Source organism: Nicotiana sylvestris, chromosome 6 (assembly GCF_000393655.2).
Source record: "Nicotiana sylvestris chromosome 6, ASM39365v2, whole genome shotgun sequence".
Taxonomy (NCBI): domain Eukaryota; kingdom Viridiplantae; phylum Streptophyta; class Magnoliopsida; order Solanales; family Solanaceae; genus Nicotiana; species Nicotiana sylvestris.
The window spans coordinates 136,875,344-136,895,351 of record NC_091062.1 but is presented as its reverse complement, the minus strand read 5'-3'; the positions used below and the strand labels follow the sequence as shown (position 1 = coordinate 136,895,351).

Sequence of the window (20,008 nt, the reverse complement as noted above, 5' to 3'; positions counted from 1 at the left end):
TGTTACTTGTGCTTTGAGATTTATCTTTCAACCTTTACTAGTTCTTAGTTCAAGGTAGTAAGATTACTTCTCTTTTATGATATCTTTGATTCCTTTGTGGTATTCTTAGAAGGCGATTAATACTAGTTATTAATTGTTGTCTCAAGTTACTCGTAAAGTGGTCAAGATCCGAATCTATTGTTTTGATTTGCTTTTTAAGTAAAGGCGTTTGATTTCTTCCATAAATCAAGACGTTGTTACTTTGATCTTGTCAAGGCTATAGAACTTACGTTCTTGGAAGTTCTTGGAATTCTTTCCTTGAATTCTTCCCATATCCTTTATTTTCATCTCTTTAATTCTAGTTGTTCAATTCCTTGTTGTTATTGCTTCCGCATTTACTTCTCAAATTCTTACTCTAATTTGGATTCCCGACCTAGTTGTTATCACGAACCATTATAGGACCCAGGTGGGTATTTAGAAACACGCTCGATGAACATGGAATTACAACAAGAAACAAGGCCAGGCTAGTGGTCCAAGGATACAATCGGGAGGAAGGGATTGACTATGATGAAACGTTTGCTTCAATGGCTCACATGGAAGCTATTAGAATTCTAATCGCTTTTGCATCTCATATGGAATTCACCTTGTTCCAAATGGATGTCAAGAGTGCATTTTTGAATGGACTCCTTAAGGAAGAAGTCTATGTGAAGCAATCCCCAGAGTTTGAATGTCATGAGCACCCTGAATATGTGTTCAAACTGGACAAAGCTCTGTACGGGCTAAAGCAGGCTCCTCGAGCTTGGAATGAAAGACTGTCAAAGTTCCTCTTGGAAAATGGTTTTAAGATAGGGAAAATTAACAATACTCTTTTCTTAATGAAACGAGGAAGGTGCTCATTGTTCAGGTTTATGTTGATGATATCATTTTTGGAGCAACAGCTGACTCTCTGTGTGAAGAATTTGCAAAACTCATGGGAAGTGAATTTGAAATGGGCATGATGGGGGAACTAAACTTCTTCTTGGGTCTTCAAGTAAAATAGTCCCCAAAGGGTATATCCATTTGTCAGCAAAAATACATCAGGGAGCTCTTGAAGAGGTTTGACATGGAAGCATCAAAGGTGATATACACTCCCATTGCAACTGCCACTCGACTGGACATGGATGAAACTAGATCTCCTGTGAATCAAACCATATATAGAGGCATTATTGGGTCTCTCCTCTATCTCACTGCCAGTCGACCTGATATTGTTTTCAGCGTGGGGCTGTGTGCAAGGTCTCAATCAAATCCTAAGGAATCTCACTTGAAGGCTGCAAAAAGAATACTGAGATATCTCAAAGGAACACAAGACCTGGTGTTGTATTATCCATCAAGTGACAGTTTTAATCTGATTGGGTATGCTGATGCAGACTATGCAAGTTATCTTGTGGACAGGAAAAGCACTTCTGGACTGGCTCACTTCTTAGGTTCATGTCTTATCTCTTGGGGTACAAGGAAGCAAAATCCAGTGGCTTTTTCAATAGCTGAAGCTGAATATGTAGCTGCAGCATCTTGTTGTGCTCAGCTTTTATGGATCAAGTAGCAACTAGAGGACTTTGGACCTACTCACTGAGAGTGTTCCCCTTCTATGTGACAACACCAGTGCACTCAACATGGCCAAGAATCCAAGTCAACACAAAAGGACAAAACATATTGATGTGAGGGATCATTTTCTAAGAGATAATGTGGAGAAAGGGTTGATATGTATGAAGTTTTGCAGCATAGGAGATCAAATTGCAGACATTTTTACCAAGGCGCTAAGTAGGGAACAGTTTGAAAGAAACAGAGTGAAGTTGGGGCTGTTGAAGCCAAATTGAGAACCCGATTCCTCTTTAGCTAGCTTTTACCCTTAAGAAATAACTGGCTCAAAGTGTTTTCTGACCATGTCTAACTCACTTCAATACCGTTGCAGGTGACACATGATGAGCATAGAGGCGATAGATGCAGTGCATGAATGATAAAAGAGGATTGATTCTTTTCAAAAAAAATCAAGAACCTGGTTCTTGTACCAAAGGTTAGTAGTTCTATGCATGCTTTAATACACGTTTTAAAAGGGTACAAAATACATCTGCCATGTCATCAACTTTTCAGATCCTGCTGTCACGTCTCTTTATTTCAAAATGTTCCATCTCCCTCTAAAACATTGCAATTCTCCACGCTCAGCTGCCGTTTCAGAATCGGTGCCTATTCCTCTCTCTTCATAATTATCCTCTCCTTTTAAAAACCCTCTCTTCTGCTCTTCTTAACCATAAGTCTTACGCTAGAATCACCCAAAAAGGAGGATCGTCACACCACTTCTTTCAATGGCTGAGACGACTTCCAATCTCCCTGCCTCAGTTGTAAGTACCACTGATCAATCTATGGAACCTTCCGTTCTCACTGAGCCTTCCTCACCCTCTATTACTCCTGCCGCTACAGTCACACCTTCCCCAGTTTCCCAATCTCTTCCCAATTCATAAACCCTTGAAACTACTGCTCTATTCTCCCTGTCATTTGATGTTCCCACCAGTCAAACCCTAAGTGGAGAACAAGGTCAAAATCCTGAGGTCACAAAGGGTTTTGCCATCATTGCCACTGATTTCATGGTTGTGGAAGCACCGGTTGAGGAAGAGAAAAATGTTGTAACCGTGTTTGTGGTATCCGTTGATGGTGTATTGCATGAGAATACATCTCAGAAAAATGAGACATAAAGTATGGAGGAAGAAGGGGCCATTGTAGCTATTGAAAGGGATGCAGTAGCAGATACTACTGGGGCATCACATGAGGAACCTGATCCCTCTCCGGAGGACCCAGGTCCGAGCTCTCATCCCTAGGATAGTGATGTTCCTGCATTCGATGTTGTGCCCCTGGAAATTCAAGCACCTGAAATGAGATTCAGTGATGAAGAAGACCTAGATAATGTGGCTCTTGATGCATAAGTAAGCGGAGGATTGTGTCCACCCCTGAGTCTGAAATCAAACGACCTACTACCAGGCTTCAAGTTAAAGTGTCCTACGATTCTGCTCTTCAAAAAAGCAAGAAGAGTAGTAATAAGAAAAGAAGAAAGTTGGTGAAAGATGGTGTACCTGTAAGTGATGAGGCGATCCCTGTAGTCGAGGTGGAATAGGGACCCCAAAGGAACCTGGTTCACTTGTTAGGCGGTCTTCGAAAAAGACAAAGCCTATTTCAATAAAGAAAGGGTCAACATCTAGGTCTAAGCTGAAAGAGGTAGTAAGTGAGTTTTCCATGTTTGATGAGGATTTCCTAGTCAAATCCAAGGGAAAAGGCAAAGTCAGTGGAGAGAAGTTTGGGAAACGCAAGTCTGCATCTTTTGAAGAACCTGGTTCTGTGAAGAAAATGAGAAGTGAAGTCAGCCTTGGCTCTAAGCGCCTGAGGCATCAAAAAGTTCTGTTGGGTCATACGTTTGACCCAGCAATCTTTGAGATGGCTGGAATGCACCAAATTCTGGAAATGGTCGGGTTTGCATCTATTTCAAATTGATACACCTAAGGTGTATGAGGAGGAGGTACAAAGTTTCTTTGCTAGCCTCTTTCCAGTTGATACTGACAATGTTTGTGCTTTGGTCAATATGGTGGACATCGTCTTTGATGTAAAATTGCTTGGTGAGATCTTAAAAGTTCCTACAGCTGGTGTGTCCAATGTAAGAGATGTGTGTCAGTATAACTTCAGAAATGTAGTGGTAAAAGACAATGCTAACCAGAAAGGGGACCAGATCCATAAGAAAGCACCATCTACTGTTTGAATGGGTTAACAAAGTTCTATTACCTCGAGCTGAAAGGAGGTCAGTGACTTCTAAGTCTGACCTATTCCTAATGGAGCAACTGGACGATTTTACTCCTATGAGTCTGCCTGCTATTATGATTGAACACATGCAAAAGGTTGCCACCTTCAAAAATGGTAATCAAGAGCTAGGAACCCACACAAGGACCTGATACTCTTGTGGTTTCTTCATAGCAATACAAAATCAATTAGACACAGGTGGAAATGAAGTGACTGACGGCACTGTTTCTTCCGCACTGCGTGGTTTTCAGCGCCCACTCATTCTCTAACCAAATAAAGTACTCACATCATTTCAAGTGATGTGATCAAGATGTACCTACAATGAGTTTTATACAAAACATCACTTGAAGGTTTTTGTTTCTCATTCAAGCTTCTTGCAAAAACAAAGAAATCAATCCTCACAAGGTTGAATGCAACTACGGACTAGTTCCTAAAAGATAGCTTGTTGTTGTCCTAGTTGAGTTGTAACCTTGTTATTGTACTTATTGTATCTCCTAAACTACTTACCTAGAAGCGTTTGATTAGGAATCCTCTTGTAATTCCGTAAACTCCTTAAGTTTATGTTGTGACTAGATTTACTCATAAGGAAAAGTCTTTGTAATTGTAGAGTTACAAAGTGGCTTGTGGTGAGAGCATCACAAGTTAGAAAAAGCCTTTGTAACTAGGAAGTAACAAAGTGGCTTGTGGTAAGAGTACCACAAGTTAGTTGAGTAAATCCTTTGTAATAGAAGTCATTGCAAAGTGGCTTGTAATAGGTTCTTTACAAGTTAATGAAGTTAAAAGCCTACAGGTGTAGGTCATGGCTTGTGTGGGATTTTTCTACGTAAAAATCCTCTGCCTTATTTACTTACTGTTTTATTAGCATTCTCAGTAGAATCTTGTAGATGACCAGGTACTCTACGGTTTGGTGGACTCATACAAATTAACAAGGTGGAGGTAGAGGTGTTAGAGGTGGAGCTCAGGCCGCTAGAGGTGGAGGCCAGCCAATAGGAGGTCGTCCTAGAGATGTAGTTCAGAGTGGTGGGGCCCAACCCCGTTATTATGCTTTTCCAGCCAAGCCTGAGACTGAGGCTTCTGATACAGTTATCATAGGTACTGTTCTGATTTGTAGTAGAGATGCTTCAGTTTTATTTGATCGAGGATCTACATACTCCTATGTGTCATCTTATTTTGCACCGTATCTGGTCATGCTTAGTTATTCTTTGAGTTCACTTGTATATGTGTCTACACCGGTGGATAATTCTATTATGGTATATCGTGTCCATCGTTCATATATAGTTGTGATTGGGGGTCTTGAGACTCGAGTAGATTTGTTACTTCTGGATTTGGTTGATTTTGATGTCATATTGGGGATGGATTAGTAACCTTACCACACTATCTTGGACTGGCATGCCAAGACTGTGACCTTAGCCTTGCCGGGTTTACCTCGTTTAGAGTGGAAAGGGACTCCTGGTCATTCTACCCGTAGTGTTGTCTCATATATGAAGGCTCGGTGCATGGTCGAGAAGGGGTGTTTGGCCTATTTAGCATATGTTCGTGATCCTAGTGCCGAGGTTCCTTCTATGGATTTTGTGCCTGTTGTTTGTGAGTTTCCTGAGGTATTTCCTTCAGACCTGTCGGGAATGCCACCCGACAGGGATATTGACTTCTGCATTGATTTGGCTCCTGGCACTCAGCCCATTTCTATTTCCACCGTATCGTATGGCCCCGCCTGAGTTGAAAGAATTGAAGGAACAGTTGCAAGACTTGCTTGATAAAGGCTTCATTAGACCTAGTGTCTCGCCTTGTGTGCGTCGGTGTTGTTTGCTAAGAAGAAGGACAAATCGATGAGGATGTGTATAGATTACCAGCAGTTGAACAAGGCTACAATCAAGAATAAGTATCCAATTCCGAGAATTGATGATTTGTTTGATTAGAAGGGTGCCAAGGTATTTTCGAAGATTGACTTGAGATCTGGCTACCATCAGTTGAGGATTAGGGCATCCGATGTCCCTAAGACAGCTTTCCGCACTCGGTACGGGCATTATGAGTTCTTGGTGAAGTCATTTGGGTTGACAAATGCCCCAGTAGCTTTTATGGATTTGATGAACCGAGTATTCAAGCCTTACTTGGATTCGTTCGTGATAGTCTTCACTGATGATATTTTAATCTATTCCCGCAGCCGGGAGGAGCATGAGCAGCATCTGAGAGTGGTTCTTCAGACTTTGAGAGATAGTCAGTTGTATGCTAAGTTTTCGAAGTGTGGTTCTGGTTGAGTTCAGTTGCATTCTTGGGTCATGTTGTATCAGAAAAGGGTATTCAGGTGGATCCGAAGAAGATAAAGGCAGTCAAGAACTGGCCTAGACACGTATCAACTACAGAGATCCGGAGTTTTTTGGGTTTGGCAGGCTATTACCATCAGTTTGTGGAGGGGTTTTCATCTATTGCAGCCCCGATGACCAGGTTGACCCATAAGGGTGCCCAGTTCAGGTGGTCGGACTAGTGTGGGGCGAGCTTTCAGAAGCTCAAGACAGTTTTGACTACGGCGCCAGTGTTGGTTTTGCCTACAAGTTCAGGGCCATATACAGTTTATTGTGATGCATCTCGTATTGGACTTGGTGCGGTGTTGATGCAGGATGGCAAGGTCATTGCTAATGCTTTGCGACAGTTGAAGATTCATGAGAAGAACTATACAGTTCATGATTTGGAGTTAGCAGTCATTGTTCACGCGTTGAAGATTTGGAGTCATTATCTATACGGTGTGTCATGTGAGGTGTTCACGGATCACAAGAGTCTACAATATTTGTTCAAGTAAAAGGAGCTAAATTTGAGGCAGAGAAGGTGGTTGGAACTATTAAAAGACTATGATATCACCATCTTATACCATCCGGGAAAGGCCAATGTGGTGGCCGATGATTTGAGTAGGAAGTCAGCCAGTATGGGCAGTATCGCGTATATTCCTGTCGGTGAGAGACCGCTTGCTTTGGATGTTCAGGCTTTGGCCAATCAGTTCGTGAGATTGGATGTTTCTGAGCCCAGCCATGTGTTGGCTTGCACAGTCGCTCGTTCTTCTTTATTGGAGCATATCCGAGATCAACAATATGATGATCCTCATTTGTGTGTCCTTAGGGACACGGTGCAGCTCGGTGGTGCCAAGCAGGTTACGTTAGGAGATGATGGAGTTTTGAGGCTGCAGGGTCGAGTTTGTGTGCTGATGGGCTTCGAGAGTTGATTTTAGAGGAGGCCCATAGTTCCCGGTACTCTATTCATCCGGGCGCCGCTAAGATGTATCAGGATTTGCGCCAGCATTATTGGTGGAGAAGCATGAAGAAGGATATTGTTGCATATGTGGTTCGATGTTTGAATTGTCAGCAGGTAAAGTACGAGCATCAGAAACCTGGTGGTTTGTTTTAGAGGATTGAGATTCTTGAGTGGAATTGGGAGCGGATCACTATGGATTTCGTTGTTGGACTCCCACAGACTCGGAAGAAGTTCGATGCAGTGTGGGTTATTATTGATAGGCCGACCAAGTCAGCACATTTCATTCCTGTGACAGTCTCCTATTCTTCCGAGAGGTTAGCTAAGATCTATATCCAGGAGATTGTTCGTCTTCATGGTGTGTCCGTGTCTATCATTTCTGACCGAGGTACGTAGTTACCTCACGTTTCTTAAGAGTAGTTTAGCGTGAGTTGGGCACACGGGTCAAGTTGAGTACAGCATTTCATCCTCAGACGGACGGGTAGTCCGAGTGCACTATTCAGATTTCGGAGGATTTGCTCCGAGCTTGTGTCATTGACTTTTGGAGGCTCGTGGGATCAGTTCTTGCCTTTAGCGGAGTTTGCCTACAACAACAGCTACCAGTCGAGCATCCAGATGGCTCCATATGAGGCTTTATATGGTAGGCGGTGTCGGTCGTCGATTGGATGGTTTGAGCTGGGAGAGGCTTGGTTTTGGGTACGGATCTAGTACAGGATGCCTTGGACAAGGTCAATATCATTTAGGATAGGCTTCGTACAGCTCCGTCCAGGAAAAAGAGTTATGCCGACCGTAAGACTCGTGATGTGGCATTCATGGTCGGCGAGCGGGTGTTTCTTCGGGTGTCGCCTATGAAGGGCGTGATGAGATTTGGGAAGAGGGGCAAGCTTAGCCCTAGATTCATTGGTCCTTTTGATATTCTTGATCGAGTGGGAGAGGTGGCTTACAGACTTGCGTTGCTGCCGAGCTTATCAGTCGTGCATCTAGTGTTTCATGTGTCCATGCTTAGGAAGTATCACGGCGATCCATCCCACGTGTTAGATTTCAACATTGTCCAGTCGGACAAGGACTTGACCTATGAGGAGGAGCCGATAGCTATTCTAGATCGGTAGGTTCGTCAGTTGAGATCGAAGAGTTTTCCTTCTGTTCTGATTAGTGGAGAGGTCATCCTGTTGAGGCAGCGACCTGGGAGTCCGAGTCTGATATGCAGAGCTGATATCCCCATCTTTTCTTCGACTCAGGTACTTCTTTTCTATGTCCGTTCGAGGACAAACGGTTGTTTTAGAGGTGGAGAATGTGATGACCTAAAAGCTCATCTCTTTTTTTGCAAGTAAATTCTATGTCTCACCTCGATTTGCGTGCACAGTCCGGGCGCGCTTCCGGAAAACTTTTATGTGAAAACTAAGTGAAATAACGAAATTTGTTTTTAAAATTGAATAAAGCTGACTTTGGTCAACATTCTTGGTAAACGGACCCGGGCCTGTGATCCGACGGTCTCATAGGGTCTGTAGTAAAATTTGGGACTTGGGCATGTGCCCGAAATCGAATTCCGAGGTCCCAAGCCCGAGAAATGAATTTTTGAAAAAAATTATTTTCTGAAAATATAAAGGGTTTTAGAAGCGAATTGATGCATTTTCTTGATGGTATCGGGCCCGTATCTTGGTTTCAGAGCCCGTTACAAGTTTGAAATAATAATTAAGATAAATCTATAAGATTTGATAAAGATCGGAGTTGGTTTGGTATAAAACGAACCTAAAGTTCAGAAATTGGAAATTTTGATGTTCTTGAATGATTTCATGAATTTGAGGTTTAATTCATAGTTGAAACATGTTATTTTGATTATTTGATCGCACAAGCACTCGTATGATGATTTTAGGATTGCGTGCATGTTTGGTTGGGAACCCCGAGGGCTCGGATGAGTTTTGGATAGGCCACGGAGTACATTTAGACTTAGAGAAAATAGTTGCAGGTTGCAGGTCTGGTGCAAGCCTCTGATCTCGCAATTGCGAGATCAGGTTATCGCAAATGCGAGGTCTGTGAACTTGGGAATTGCGGGGGCTCTTCGCAAATGCAAAGTAAACCCTGGCCAGCCTTGCTCGCAATTGCGAGCATTTCTTCGCAAATGCGAAAACCACAGAAATCCCCAGTCGTCGCAAATGCGACTATCCCTTCGCAAATGTGAGTTCACAATTGCGAACATTAATCGCAAATGCGAAGATAGCAGGTCTTGAAGGGGTTTGCAATTGCGAACCTTGGTCGCAATTGCGACATCAGCGACCTTCTAAATCATGACTTAGCCGAAATTTTCTCATTTTTCAAACCCTCTTAAACCAAAAACAGCTTTGGGCGATTTTTCAAAACAATTACTCTTCCAAATCGATTCTAAGTCATTTCTAACTCGTTTTTTTTAATCTTTAACATCTTTTCACATGATTTCAACCCAAAATCAAGGATTTTCATGGGGGAAATTGGGTGTTTTGTGTAGAACTTAGGCTTTTCAAATTTTGGGGATTTGGACCTTGATTTGAGGTCTGATTTCAAAACAAATTATATATTTGGATTTGTGAGTGAATGGGTAATCGGTTTTTGGTTCAAACCTCGGGTTTTGACCATGTGGGCCCGGGGTCGATTTTTGACTTTTTGGGAAAAACTTTAGAAAATCTATTGTCATGCATTAGAATTGATTCATTTTGTATTTATTGATATAGTTAAGTAACTTGTGGCTAGATACGAGCGAATTGGTGGTGGAAACAAGAGGTAAAGCGGTAGTTGAGGCTTGAATTATGTTCGTGGCATTGAGGTAACTGTTTGGTCTAACCTTAGCTTGAGGGATTAGGAGTTATGTCTTATTTGCTATGTGTTAATTATGGAGTACGACGTATAGGCATGGTGACGAGTATCTATACGTCGGTGTCAAGCATGCATGTGAGTCTCGTATAGTAATTTTTGTGATTCCATTGTGATTTATTCATGTTTAATATTTTGATTATCATTGTTGGTTCCCTTGCCGGGATGTTATTATTATAAAAATGTCTCCCTTGCCGGAATGGTATTGTTTATGATATTGTCTCCCTTGCCGGAAAGTTATTATTATGACATTGTCTCCTTTGCCGGGATGTTGTTGTTATACTCTTGTTCCCTTGCCGGGATTCTTTTATAATTGATGTTGATTTGTAAATGGGAGCGGGTTGCACGCCTGCAACAAGATATATGAAATGGGAGCGGGTTGCACGCCTGCAACAAGATCTATGAAATGGGAGCGGGTCGCACGCCTGCAACAAGATATATGAAATAGGAGCGGGTCGCACGCCTGCAACAAGATATATGAAATGGGAGCGGGTTACACGCGTGCAATAATATATATGAAATGGGAGCGGGTCGCATGCCTGCAACAAGATATATGAAATGGGATCGGGTTGCACACATGCAACAAGAAGGAAATGAAAGTGAATACTGTGTTTGTTTTCCTTGTTCTGGTTGGCAATTAAATTTTGGTTTCTTTACATTCCTCTTTGGTATTTTGTTGTTATCTGATACTCCCCGTAGCATGTTTTCCCCTTCCCATCTTTAACTGAAAATATCTGCTTTTATTTTCCGCTGTATATGATTTAACTGCACAGGTTTATTTGGTAGTCTGGTCCTAGCCTCGTCACTACTTCGCCGAGGTTAGGCTAGGCACTTACCAGCACATGGTCGATTGTGCTGATACTACACTCTGCACTGTGTGCAGATCCTGGTGTTGCAGCTTTTGGACCGTAGTGAGGATGCTGTCTTCAATCCACTCAGGCGACCCGAGGTAGTCCTGCAGGAGTCCGCAGGCCTTGGTGTCTCCTTCTATCTTTCTATATTGCTTCTTCTATGTATTTTTGAAACAGCTTGTATTTACCTTTCGGACCCTTATTTGTAGTACTCTTAGACCGTCTGTGAAATTGTGACACCAGATCTGGGTAGCTTTTAGTTATGGATTTGTATTGGTAATATTTAAATTGTTACATTTCTTCTCTTTTGCTTATTTGATTCCGATGTTCATATAATGTTAGTTCACAACTGTTAAAGGATTAAAAATGAAAAAAAAGGTGAATAACTGTAATGGTTGGCTTGCCTAGCTTTCTCTAGTAGGCCCCATCACGACCCCCGAGGGTGGGAAATCCGGGTCGTGACAACGAACCTTTGGATATTGTCGGGAAAGGTGAAGTCCATATAAAGACTTCACAAGGCACGCTATGGAAATTACAAAATGTTTGACATGTTCCTGGCCTCAAGAAAAATTTGATATCTATGGGTCAGATTGATAGTGAAGGATACACAACAGTATTCGGTAACGGATCGTGGAAGATAACTAAAGGAAATTTGGTTGTGGCACCGAAGGATCGGACATATGAGTGAGAAGGGATTGAAGTTGTTGGCATCCAAAGAAAAGTTACTGTGCACGGTGAATTCTGGGAGGCCGATTTCTCCTCGACTGAATACCTCGAAGGGTAATCCCGGAAGCCCGGGATCTCGAGCCAGTCACTTCCCTCAAGATCGGCCGGTACCCTCCCAAGGATGGTGTCGACTAAGCCCCGACGAACGCAAGAATCTCCCGAGGAATGCACCCGGGGTCGATCAAGTCTATTCAAGCGGCTCGACATCAGCCCACGCGTACATCGCAAAGCTAGTCGGTTGTCCCATCCTATTTCTTTTATCATGCAATGTATCTTGTACAAAATTGGGACTTCCCCCTCTCTGTAAAAAGGGAGTCGCTAACACCCTGTAAAGGCAGAGATCCAACCATTCTACTCAAGTGCAATAATATCTTCTCTCTCCTTCTCCTCTCTAACTAGCTTTCCCTCACTGGCTCGAAGCCATTTAGCTTTTATTACCTTCTTACTTGTTTCTTTGTTTATCACTTGGTACTGGCCCGAAGTCACCTTAATATCGATTTCCCTCTTATTTGTTCTTCATTATATTACTTAATATTGTCTGTGAAGAGCCCTGTTTAATTATATCCTCAACTGTTATCCCATCCCCGATAGTTCGAGCTCAACCCTGACGTCGACCCCGAGGTCCCCCATCGACCAGACCTATACCCGGGCAGTAGGCCCTTCGGTTCAATTACTATCTCGTTTTGGCTTGTATTTCATCATTAAACTCCATATTATTAGCATCAACTGGTCTAAGAACTAGCTCGGGAATATATCACGTATTTTTAGAATCCCATTTACAAATCTAATTGTTGTTACCATTTTCACGGTAAACAGTTTGGCGCCCACCGTGGGGCTAAAAATAATAGTGATTATTTTCTTGCTGGTTTCATTGCACAAATGCACATTATCTTTCACACTTTTTCCTGTACAAGATCCTTTAATTTCAGGTCAAAATGTCTGACTCGGTAAACTGAGTCGAGAACGACAACCTCGAAAATCACAGGGAAAATGGTGTGGTTGTCCCGGCCACCGGAGCACCACTACAGAATCCCGATAACGCGCCTAGACCGATTCTAGCGAACGCGGATTCACAGGACGCACAGCAAGTCAACGAAACTTCTCACACCGACAAGAGCATACGGCACAGTGACCGACAGGAAGCTTAGAAAACCCCGGCCTGGGAAGAACAGAAATTAGCCTTCATGTTATTTTTGAAATATTGCAGGCACATCAACTTGCCATTGCCTAGTTGCAAAGTCATCCGAAGACTCCCAGCACAGCGGCACCAGATACAGCTCCCCCGCTAAGCAAGTACATGAAAGATCAAGCAATAACGGGTCGGTGGCCGACCCTGCCATGCTCAAGGACCTCACCAAAAGGATCGAATCAGGTGAGAAAATGATTGCAGCCAGCGTAAAAAGTTTGAGACCTACAACTCTAGGGTGGATCAGATCCCGGGAGCACCTCGGTCCTGAAAGGTTTGGATTCGAAGAAGTTCATACAGAGGCTGTTCCCCAAGGAAGCGGCCCCAAAGCCCATTCCTAAAAAGTTCAGAGTGCCGGAACTCCCTAAGTACAACGGTACCACTGACCCCAACGAACACGTTACTGCCTATACCTATGCAGTAAAAGGTAACGATATAAAGAATGATGAGATCGAGTCCGTATTGCTAAAATAATTTGGAGACACACTTTCGAAGGGGGCCATGATATGGTATCACAAGAGCGCACGCTGGCGCCATCAAGGTAGCAATGAGGCAGTCTGACGTGTTCAAGATTAAGCAAAGGGAGAACGAAATGGTGCGAGAATTCGTGTCTCGCTTCCAGATGGAACGGATGGAGCTGCCGCCAGTCTCCGATGACTGGGCAGTTTAGGCCTTCACCCAAGGCCTGAACGAACGAAGCTCGGTGGCCTCGAAGCAATTGAAGAGGAAACTGATCGAATATCCAGTCGTGACCTGGTCGGACGTCCACAACCGATACCAATCAAAGATCAGGACCGAGGACGACCAACTAGGAGCCCCTTCGGGCTCAGTGTACCCAAACAGACTCCTGGTAAAAGAATCGAAACCAAACAAAGAAAGGTACCAGTCGTACCTCGAAGATAGAAGGAACGCCCCAAGGCACAACCTACCTAGCAACGATCGGAGGATAGGTCTCAGACAGGACCCTCTAGGGCTCGTCAATAGAACTAGGTTCGATCGAAACATAGCGCCAACAAATGCGCCCCACTTATCAAAATACATCTTCAGCGTCGATGTGTCAGACATTGTGTTCGCCATTAGCAAGATCGGAGACGCCAAATGGCCCAAACTGTTACATTCGGATCCTTCCCACAGAAACTACAATTTGATTTGTGAGTTTCACAACTCGCGCGGTCACTGAACCAAGGATTGTAGGCAGCTCCGAGAGGAAGTGGCCCGATTGCTCGACAACGGGCACCTTCGGGAACTTCTTAGCAGTCGGGCTAAAAATCAATTGCGAGAAGGAGAAATGGCAAAAGGAAACAAAACAGACGAGCCTCAACTCGTCGTCCACACAATTTTTTTGATGATCGCCCCGGACGCGTTCAAATAAAGGACCCCTTAGCAACTGCCATATAAGCGCCAGAACTCAAGAAGCGTCGTCGCCACCAAGGTATAAGCACCCATCCCACTTATCATCTTCTACTTCACGGTTACTCTTGTGCAGGGCAATAACCAAGGTAATCAGGACGATACCCCGGCTCGAAGATTTCGAGGCTTCAGAGCGTCCGTTGCACTCTTTTCCTTTGATCGAATTTTTATCCCGAAACGGGTTTTTTACCGGCAGGGGTTTTTAACGAGGCAACATTGACGCACTTCCCGAGAAGGATTCAGCAAGCCTACGGGACTTTCTTTACAACCGGCCGCACGCCGGAAAATGACGAACGAAGCCCCCCAATAGGGAATAATGCACCGGACCAAACGATCCAAGGAGCAGCGCCCGCGCGGGCCGAGCTCGCAACAACGAAAAGGCATGTATTTATAGCATATATCTATGCCAAGCAATAAAGAATATCTTTCGGCATCTTATTCTCCAAATAAGGAAATTTCAAGTATACGGGGATAGGGGCCTCTCCACCAAATGCGTCCCGAGATACTCGGAGACTTAGCGTCAGTAATTCAGCACCTACACGACCCTAGGGTCGGAACTCCGGGCTCTGAGCTCACGAAAAGCGGTCTTCAAGCTTAAACAAATTCGATGACTCAGAGACTGTCATTCGTCGCCAATCGCCATGCAATGGGAAACCCGAAACTGTAAGACCTCTAGCAGGCAGACTCGGCGTAACCAGATCTATTCTACATTATGACAAGAACTGTAAGACCTCAACAAGCATGACAAAAACTGTAAGACCTCAACAAGCATGACAAATTGTAAAACCTTAACAGGCATGACAAACTGTAAGACCTCAACAGGCATGAAAATTCCGAAGTTCAGGCTATAGCATTTGTAATAGTCCCAAAAGGGCATACCCTCGGTGTAGACGCCTGAACTATCACTCGGGATCAAAAATGGCTCCGGCCAAACACATACGACTATGGTCAAAAAGGTTGATACAGCCAAATTAACGCGACTCGGGGATGCCCGACCGTCGCTAAACAAAAATGTAGGCCACTACTTCGAATATACTTCGGAAAGAACCGGTTAAAACAGGCTTCCCTCAATAGGCAAAAACGAGCTTTGACCATGTCAGCTCCAAATCACAAGGCTTCGACCTGCTCAACCTACGAGCTATGAACCTTCCGAGATACTCAAAACATCGCCGATAACGACTTGAAATCGAGGTTCTTCCAGAACCGACGACGGGTCAGGCAAAATTATTTCAAAAGACCTTAACGAGCGGAAAACAAAGCCTACGAGCAAAACAGCGTAAGAGCCATTGTCGCCAGCTTAAAAATTGACAACTTGAGGATTAAAATGAGCTCGAATCGTAACCCGACCGGATCCAAAATAGTTAACTATGCAAGCCTCCAGGCTATATATTGAAAGGTCTCAACGACCAAAACAGCGTAAGAGGCACTATCGCCGGTCTGAAAATACTTAAGGGTCAATTAAAGCTCGAATCGCAACGCGACTCAGAGACTAGACCGGAAATAGTTAAACTGCAACATGCCTAAAGGCACGGCATAAATGCCACTGTCGACTAGTCGACTAAGCCTCCGGGCCACGCGTCTGTAAGGTCACTTTGACCCAAAGCACAAAAGGCCATCATCGACCACCCATGCAGACAAGAGAGAACTTAAGGGTCAAATTAAAGCTCGAATCGCAACGCGACTCGGAGACTAGACCCGAAATAGTTGAAACGACAAAACGACCGAGGGCGAGAAATGAAGGCCACCATTGTCGGATTCATGTAAATTTTCCTTTTATTTTTGTGTTCCCGGAATTTGCTTTTGGCCAAAGAACTCATTTTCTTGGTCAAGGTTTAATTTCCTTGAGTTGCATATTATTAGTGAGTTTATAATCTTTACTAATATATGAGTTTGAGATATTTAGTAGGAGGGAAAGAGGGTAAGAAGAAGAATGGACAAGCAGATGCAAGAAATAGGCGTGCTTTGGTAGATATTGGGAACCTTGTCACTGTTCCTGCTGTTGGAGCAAAGCCTCAAACTAAGATTTCTCGCCCCGTCACAAGGTAGAAATAGGCGTGCATTTTGGTTTGTCTTGTACAGCCCGACCCAATTTGTTTGAGATTGAGGCATTGTTGTTGTTCTTGTTGTTGGTTTTCTCTTGTATACGGCCGTGTAACCTGAATGAAAATTTCCACTATTCAGGACAAGAACCAGGGGAGAAGAACAAGGTAGTTTTCACCATTATCGTGCGGATAATAGTTCTTGTAAAAGTTTTGACTATTAATTGTTCTTTTTTCTGATTTTAAGTTTCAAGGATAGGACTTAGATGATATTATTGTCTTGGTTTGTTTGTAGAAGAAGCCTCCAGTAGAAGTTACCAAAGGAGTTGCAATAAAGAAAGCTGGTGTTCCAACAAAAGCAGAAGCGTCTAAAAAGGTTTCTGTCAAAGCAAAAGCTGAAATACTTACTGTTAAACACCGTGATGAGGATGTGAAAACCATTGAGGAGGAGATCCCCTTGAATGGAAGAAAAGTAAAGAAGAGTGGAAAGACTCTAACTTCTGTTCTAACTGCAAGAAGCAAGGTTGTTCTTTTACCTCTTCTTCCCATAGCTGAAAAATGTACAAAGCAAGATCTGTATACAATTAAATTGACCAATTTTGATCTTTCAGGCTGCATGTGGACCCCTCAACAAACCAAAGATACAGATTGTTGATATTGATGCTGCTGATGTTGATAATCACTTGGCTGCTGTGGAATATGTTGATGATATTTACAAATTTTACAAGCTTACAGACAGTGGCGGACCCAGAATTTTGTGCAAGCGGGTTCAATCTTAGAAATATATAACTTTAGTCGTAAAATAGTAGTTGTCAAGTGGGTTCAAATAAATATTTATACAAAATTTACACAACTTTTAAGCCTAATTTATACATATACACAGTATTATTTTTTGGTAAAGCGGGTTCAGTTGAACCCGCTAGCCACCACTTGGGTCCGCCACTGCTTACAGAGGTATGGTGAATATCATCTGTCTTTATGTTAACACATTCATGTGACTTTACCATTATAGTGGGTAAAATTCAGTTACTTTAATGTGAAAAATAGTTTTGTGACTATATTGTTGTAATGGATAAAATTCACTAATCATACGTGAAATAAATCCTGTTATTTTGATGATTTGGCCGATTCAAGGCGAGGGGCGACCATGTGATTACATGGATTCACAACCAGAGATCACTTCCAGTGTGAGAGCAGCTGTTGTGGACTGGCTGATAGAAGCACACAAAAGGTTTGAGCCGAGTTCTGAAAGCCTATACCTCACAGTTAACATAATGGACCGTTTCCTTTCAAAGGAGACTGTCCTCAGAAGGGAACTTCAGTTACTTTGCATCAGCTCAATGCTTATTGCCTGCAAAAATGAAGAGATTTGTCCTCAGAAGGGAACTTCAGTTACTTTGCATCAGCTCAATGCTTATTGCCTGCAAAAATGAAGAGATTTGGCCTCCAGAGGTATAATAAAAAGTGTATTCTGAAAATGTGTTTAATAATATGTTCAGTTCAAATTTATCATAATCTCTGATTCTCTGCTATTTATGTACCTGCAGGTTAATGACTTCCTAACAATAACAGACAATGGTTATATCAGGGACCAGATACTTGTAGTGGAGAAAGCAATCTTGGAAAAGCTGGAGTGGTATTTAACTGTTCCAACAGCATACGTCTTTCTGGTTGTTACATTAAAGCTTCATTTCCATCTGATCAGGAGGAGGTATTGATCTATTCATAATGTGAATTGTGCTACTTTTAGCAAATAAGTACAGCCGGTTTAGCTGATATACGTGTTTTCCCTTTTGTTTTGAAAAAAGATGGAGAACATGACATTTTGGCTGAGCTCGGGCTGATGAACTACAAGACCGTGATATCTCACTGCCCGTCAAAGCTTGCTGCTTCTGCTGTTTATGTTGCTAGTACTACTCTCAACAAGAGTCCTAGATGGACCGACACCCTGAAGCACTACACCGGCTACTCAGAGGACCAGCTGATGTAAGAAAATAGTTTAAGCAATTCCCATTTGGGATTGGTAACTCCCTATGGATTTAAGCAGTAATTGGGTTGTATTGTTTGAAACAGGGAATGTGCAGTGGAATTAGTTAGGTTCCACTCAGATGCTGCTGAAAACAAGCTGGGTGCAGTTTATAGGAAGTTTTCAAGTCCAAATAGAGGTGTTGTTGCCCTCCTTCCCCCCTGCAAGAGATCTTCTCTAGAAGTAAGATTGTGATGTGTGAGATCATGTCAGCTATTTGATCTCTCTGTTTTGAAGCCTGAAAAATTCATACTACTTTTGTATGATGACTTACTAGTAATGTCATGTGCCCTTTTAACATGTATAGTTCTGTGAATATTGAATTTTATTGCTTGGTTTCAATAATACCACTTTTATTCTTTGGCTCTCAGTATGCAAAAATATCCACTTTTTTAAGCGGTAGCCTTTTTAAACTCCACAATAAATATTCCTGACGAAAAGCTCGCCGTATGGACCACTTGCAAGGCTTGCTCTACTAGGCTTCCCCCGTCCAAAATCTACACTATTTTGGATTAGCAAGTTACACATGCTACTACAGTAGTACACATCACAATGCCTTTGGCGAAAGGGCTGCTCTTCTCTTGTATATGCATTTAGAATCTCCAAAACTCGCTCACTTTCTTTGAGATTGTCTTTGCTGTAGAGATTTTGTTTGGACTTAAATCCGCTACTAACTTTGACAACCTAAGATCTCCTTCGTCGTTGTTATATATTGGAGTGGAAAAGGTCGTTACCATATTCCCAATGGAGTTAGGTGGTAGTGGCAGTGAAATTATATTTTGTAGATCTACTTGTAGGACCAACTGAGATTGCTCCAATGAACCCCCTAAGTAGCTGCAATAACAGCACATTTGTAAAGAAATGCACTCACAACCCCAGTCCTTGCTGGATTTTTCACTTGTCATTCTGCAGAAACCAAGGCTTTGAGGGTTCTTAGCTTCGAGGCAGAGACCACAAAATGGTGATGGAAATAGGGAATCCTCAGCAAAGTATTGGAGATATTTTTGCATTTCCGAGTTAGTGAAGCCCAATCTCTCAGAAAATAGTAAACACTGCATGCATCTCCCACTTTGTGTGCCAAACAAACACTTAAGTGCTCTGAGTTGAGCTCTACAGTTAATGCACCATCTCCATGATTATTACTCCAGGGTATACCTTCAGGAAATGTGGCCTTAAATCTTTGACGCTTGAATCTTGGTGATGTACAACTTTGTCCATTGTAGAGTTAATTTGAACTTCCAACAACTCAATAGTAACAAGTTAAAGTTTTTGACAATGGGATCGTTTTTTGACAATGGGATCGTTGTTTAGGTCTGTCTGGGAATATGGTTTCTAGTAGCTATTGGAGTAGAAACACACAAAGGCATATAAACGTTAGAGATGCCTAGGAAAAGTTTGTGCCATCTTTGAGTTTGATAATTTTCTTGGAAATAATTGTTGATGCTAGTCTTGATGATAAAGTCAACATTTTTACAACACCCTTACCAATAACACTTTGATTTGCCTTTGACACTACTTACGTACCCAGATATATATACACCACACTCCACACAAGCCTTGGAAACACTTCAACAACGAAAAAAAAAAAAATCTTAGATTTTATTAACTACTGCACCAAGATCACAAATACTTACTCGTGGTGTACACGTTGTGGGTTTAACGTCAAGACACGTCATCAAATGTATCTAGCAGGCAGCTGATGAATCAGTCCATTTTTCAACTCTTTGTTACTCCTAGTTGTATGATTAAATAAACGAGATACGGATGCCCTTGTTCCAAAACGGGCATAATATAAAAACACGAATAATGCAATATGATTTATGTTTTGCTCTAGAACACCTCTGTTTTATACTAAAATTTGCTTTTATAGTTGACACGTCGAATTGACCCCCTA

The 20,008-nt window shown here is 42.6% G+C and overlaps 1 protein-coding gene and 1 pseudogene across 1 annotated transcript; both read left to right on the top strand.

Annotated features, from left to right (window-relative positions):
* Window positions 1–1,135: 1,135 nt before the first annotated feature.
* Window positions 1,136–2,705, top strand: LOC138871350 (secreted RxLR effector protein 161-like). The gene is made up of 2 exons (XM_070149221.1): window positions 1,136–1,554; window positions 2,525–2,705. The coding sequence occupies exons 1-2, from the start codon at window positions 1,136–1,138 to the stop codon at window positions 2,703–2,705; spliced, it is 600 nt and encodes a 199-aa protein (XP_070005322.1).
* Window positions 2,706–15,933: 13,228 nt separating this feature from the next.
* Window positions 15,934–18,420, top strand: LOC104220617 (G2/mitotic-specific cyclin S13-7-like; annotated as a pseudogene).
* Window positions 18,421–20,008: the final 1,588 nt, after the last annotated feature.

What these genes read in the sequence shown, in the direction of transcription:
- LOC138871350 (XM_070149221.1), top strand. Translation starts at nt 1,136, where the DNA reads ATGGATGAAACTAGATCTCCTGTGAATCAAACCATATATAGAGGCATT. An exon ending in GCTCAGCTTTTATGGATCAA is followed by an intron (nt 1,555 to 2,524) that starts GTAGCAACTAGA and finishes TGTTCCCACCAG; the next exon opens with TCAAACCCTAAGTGGAGAAC.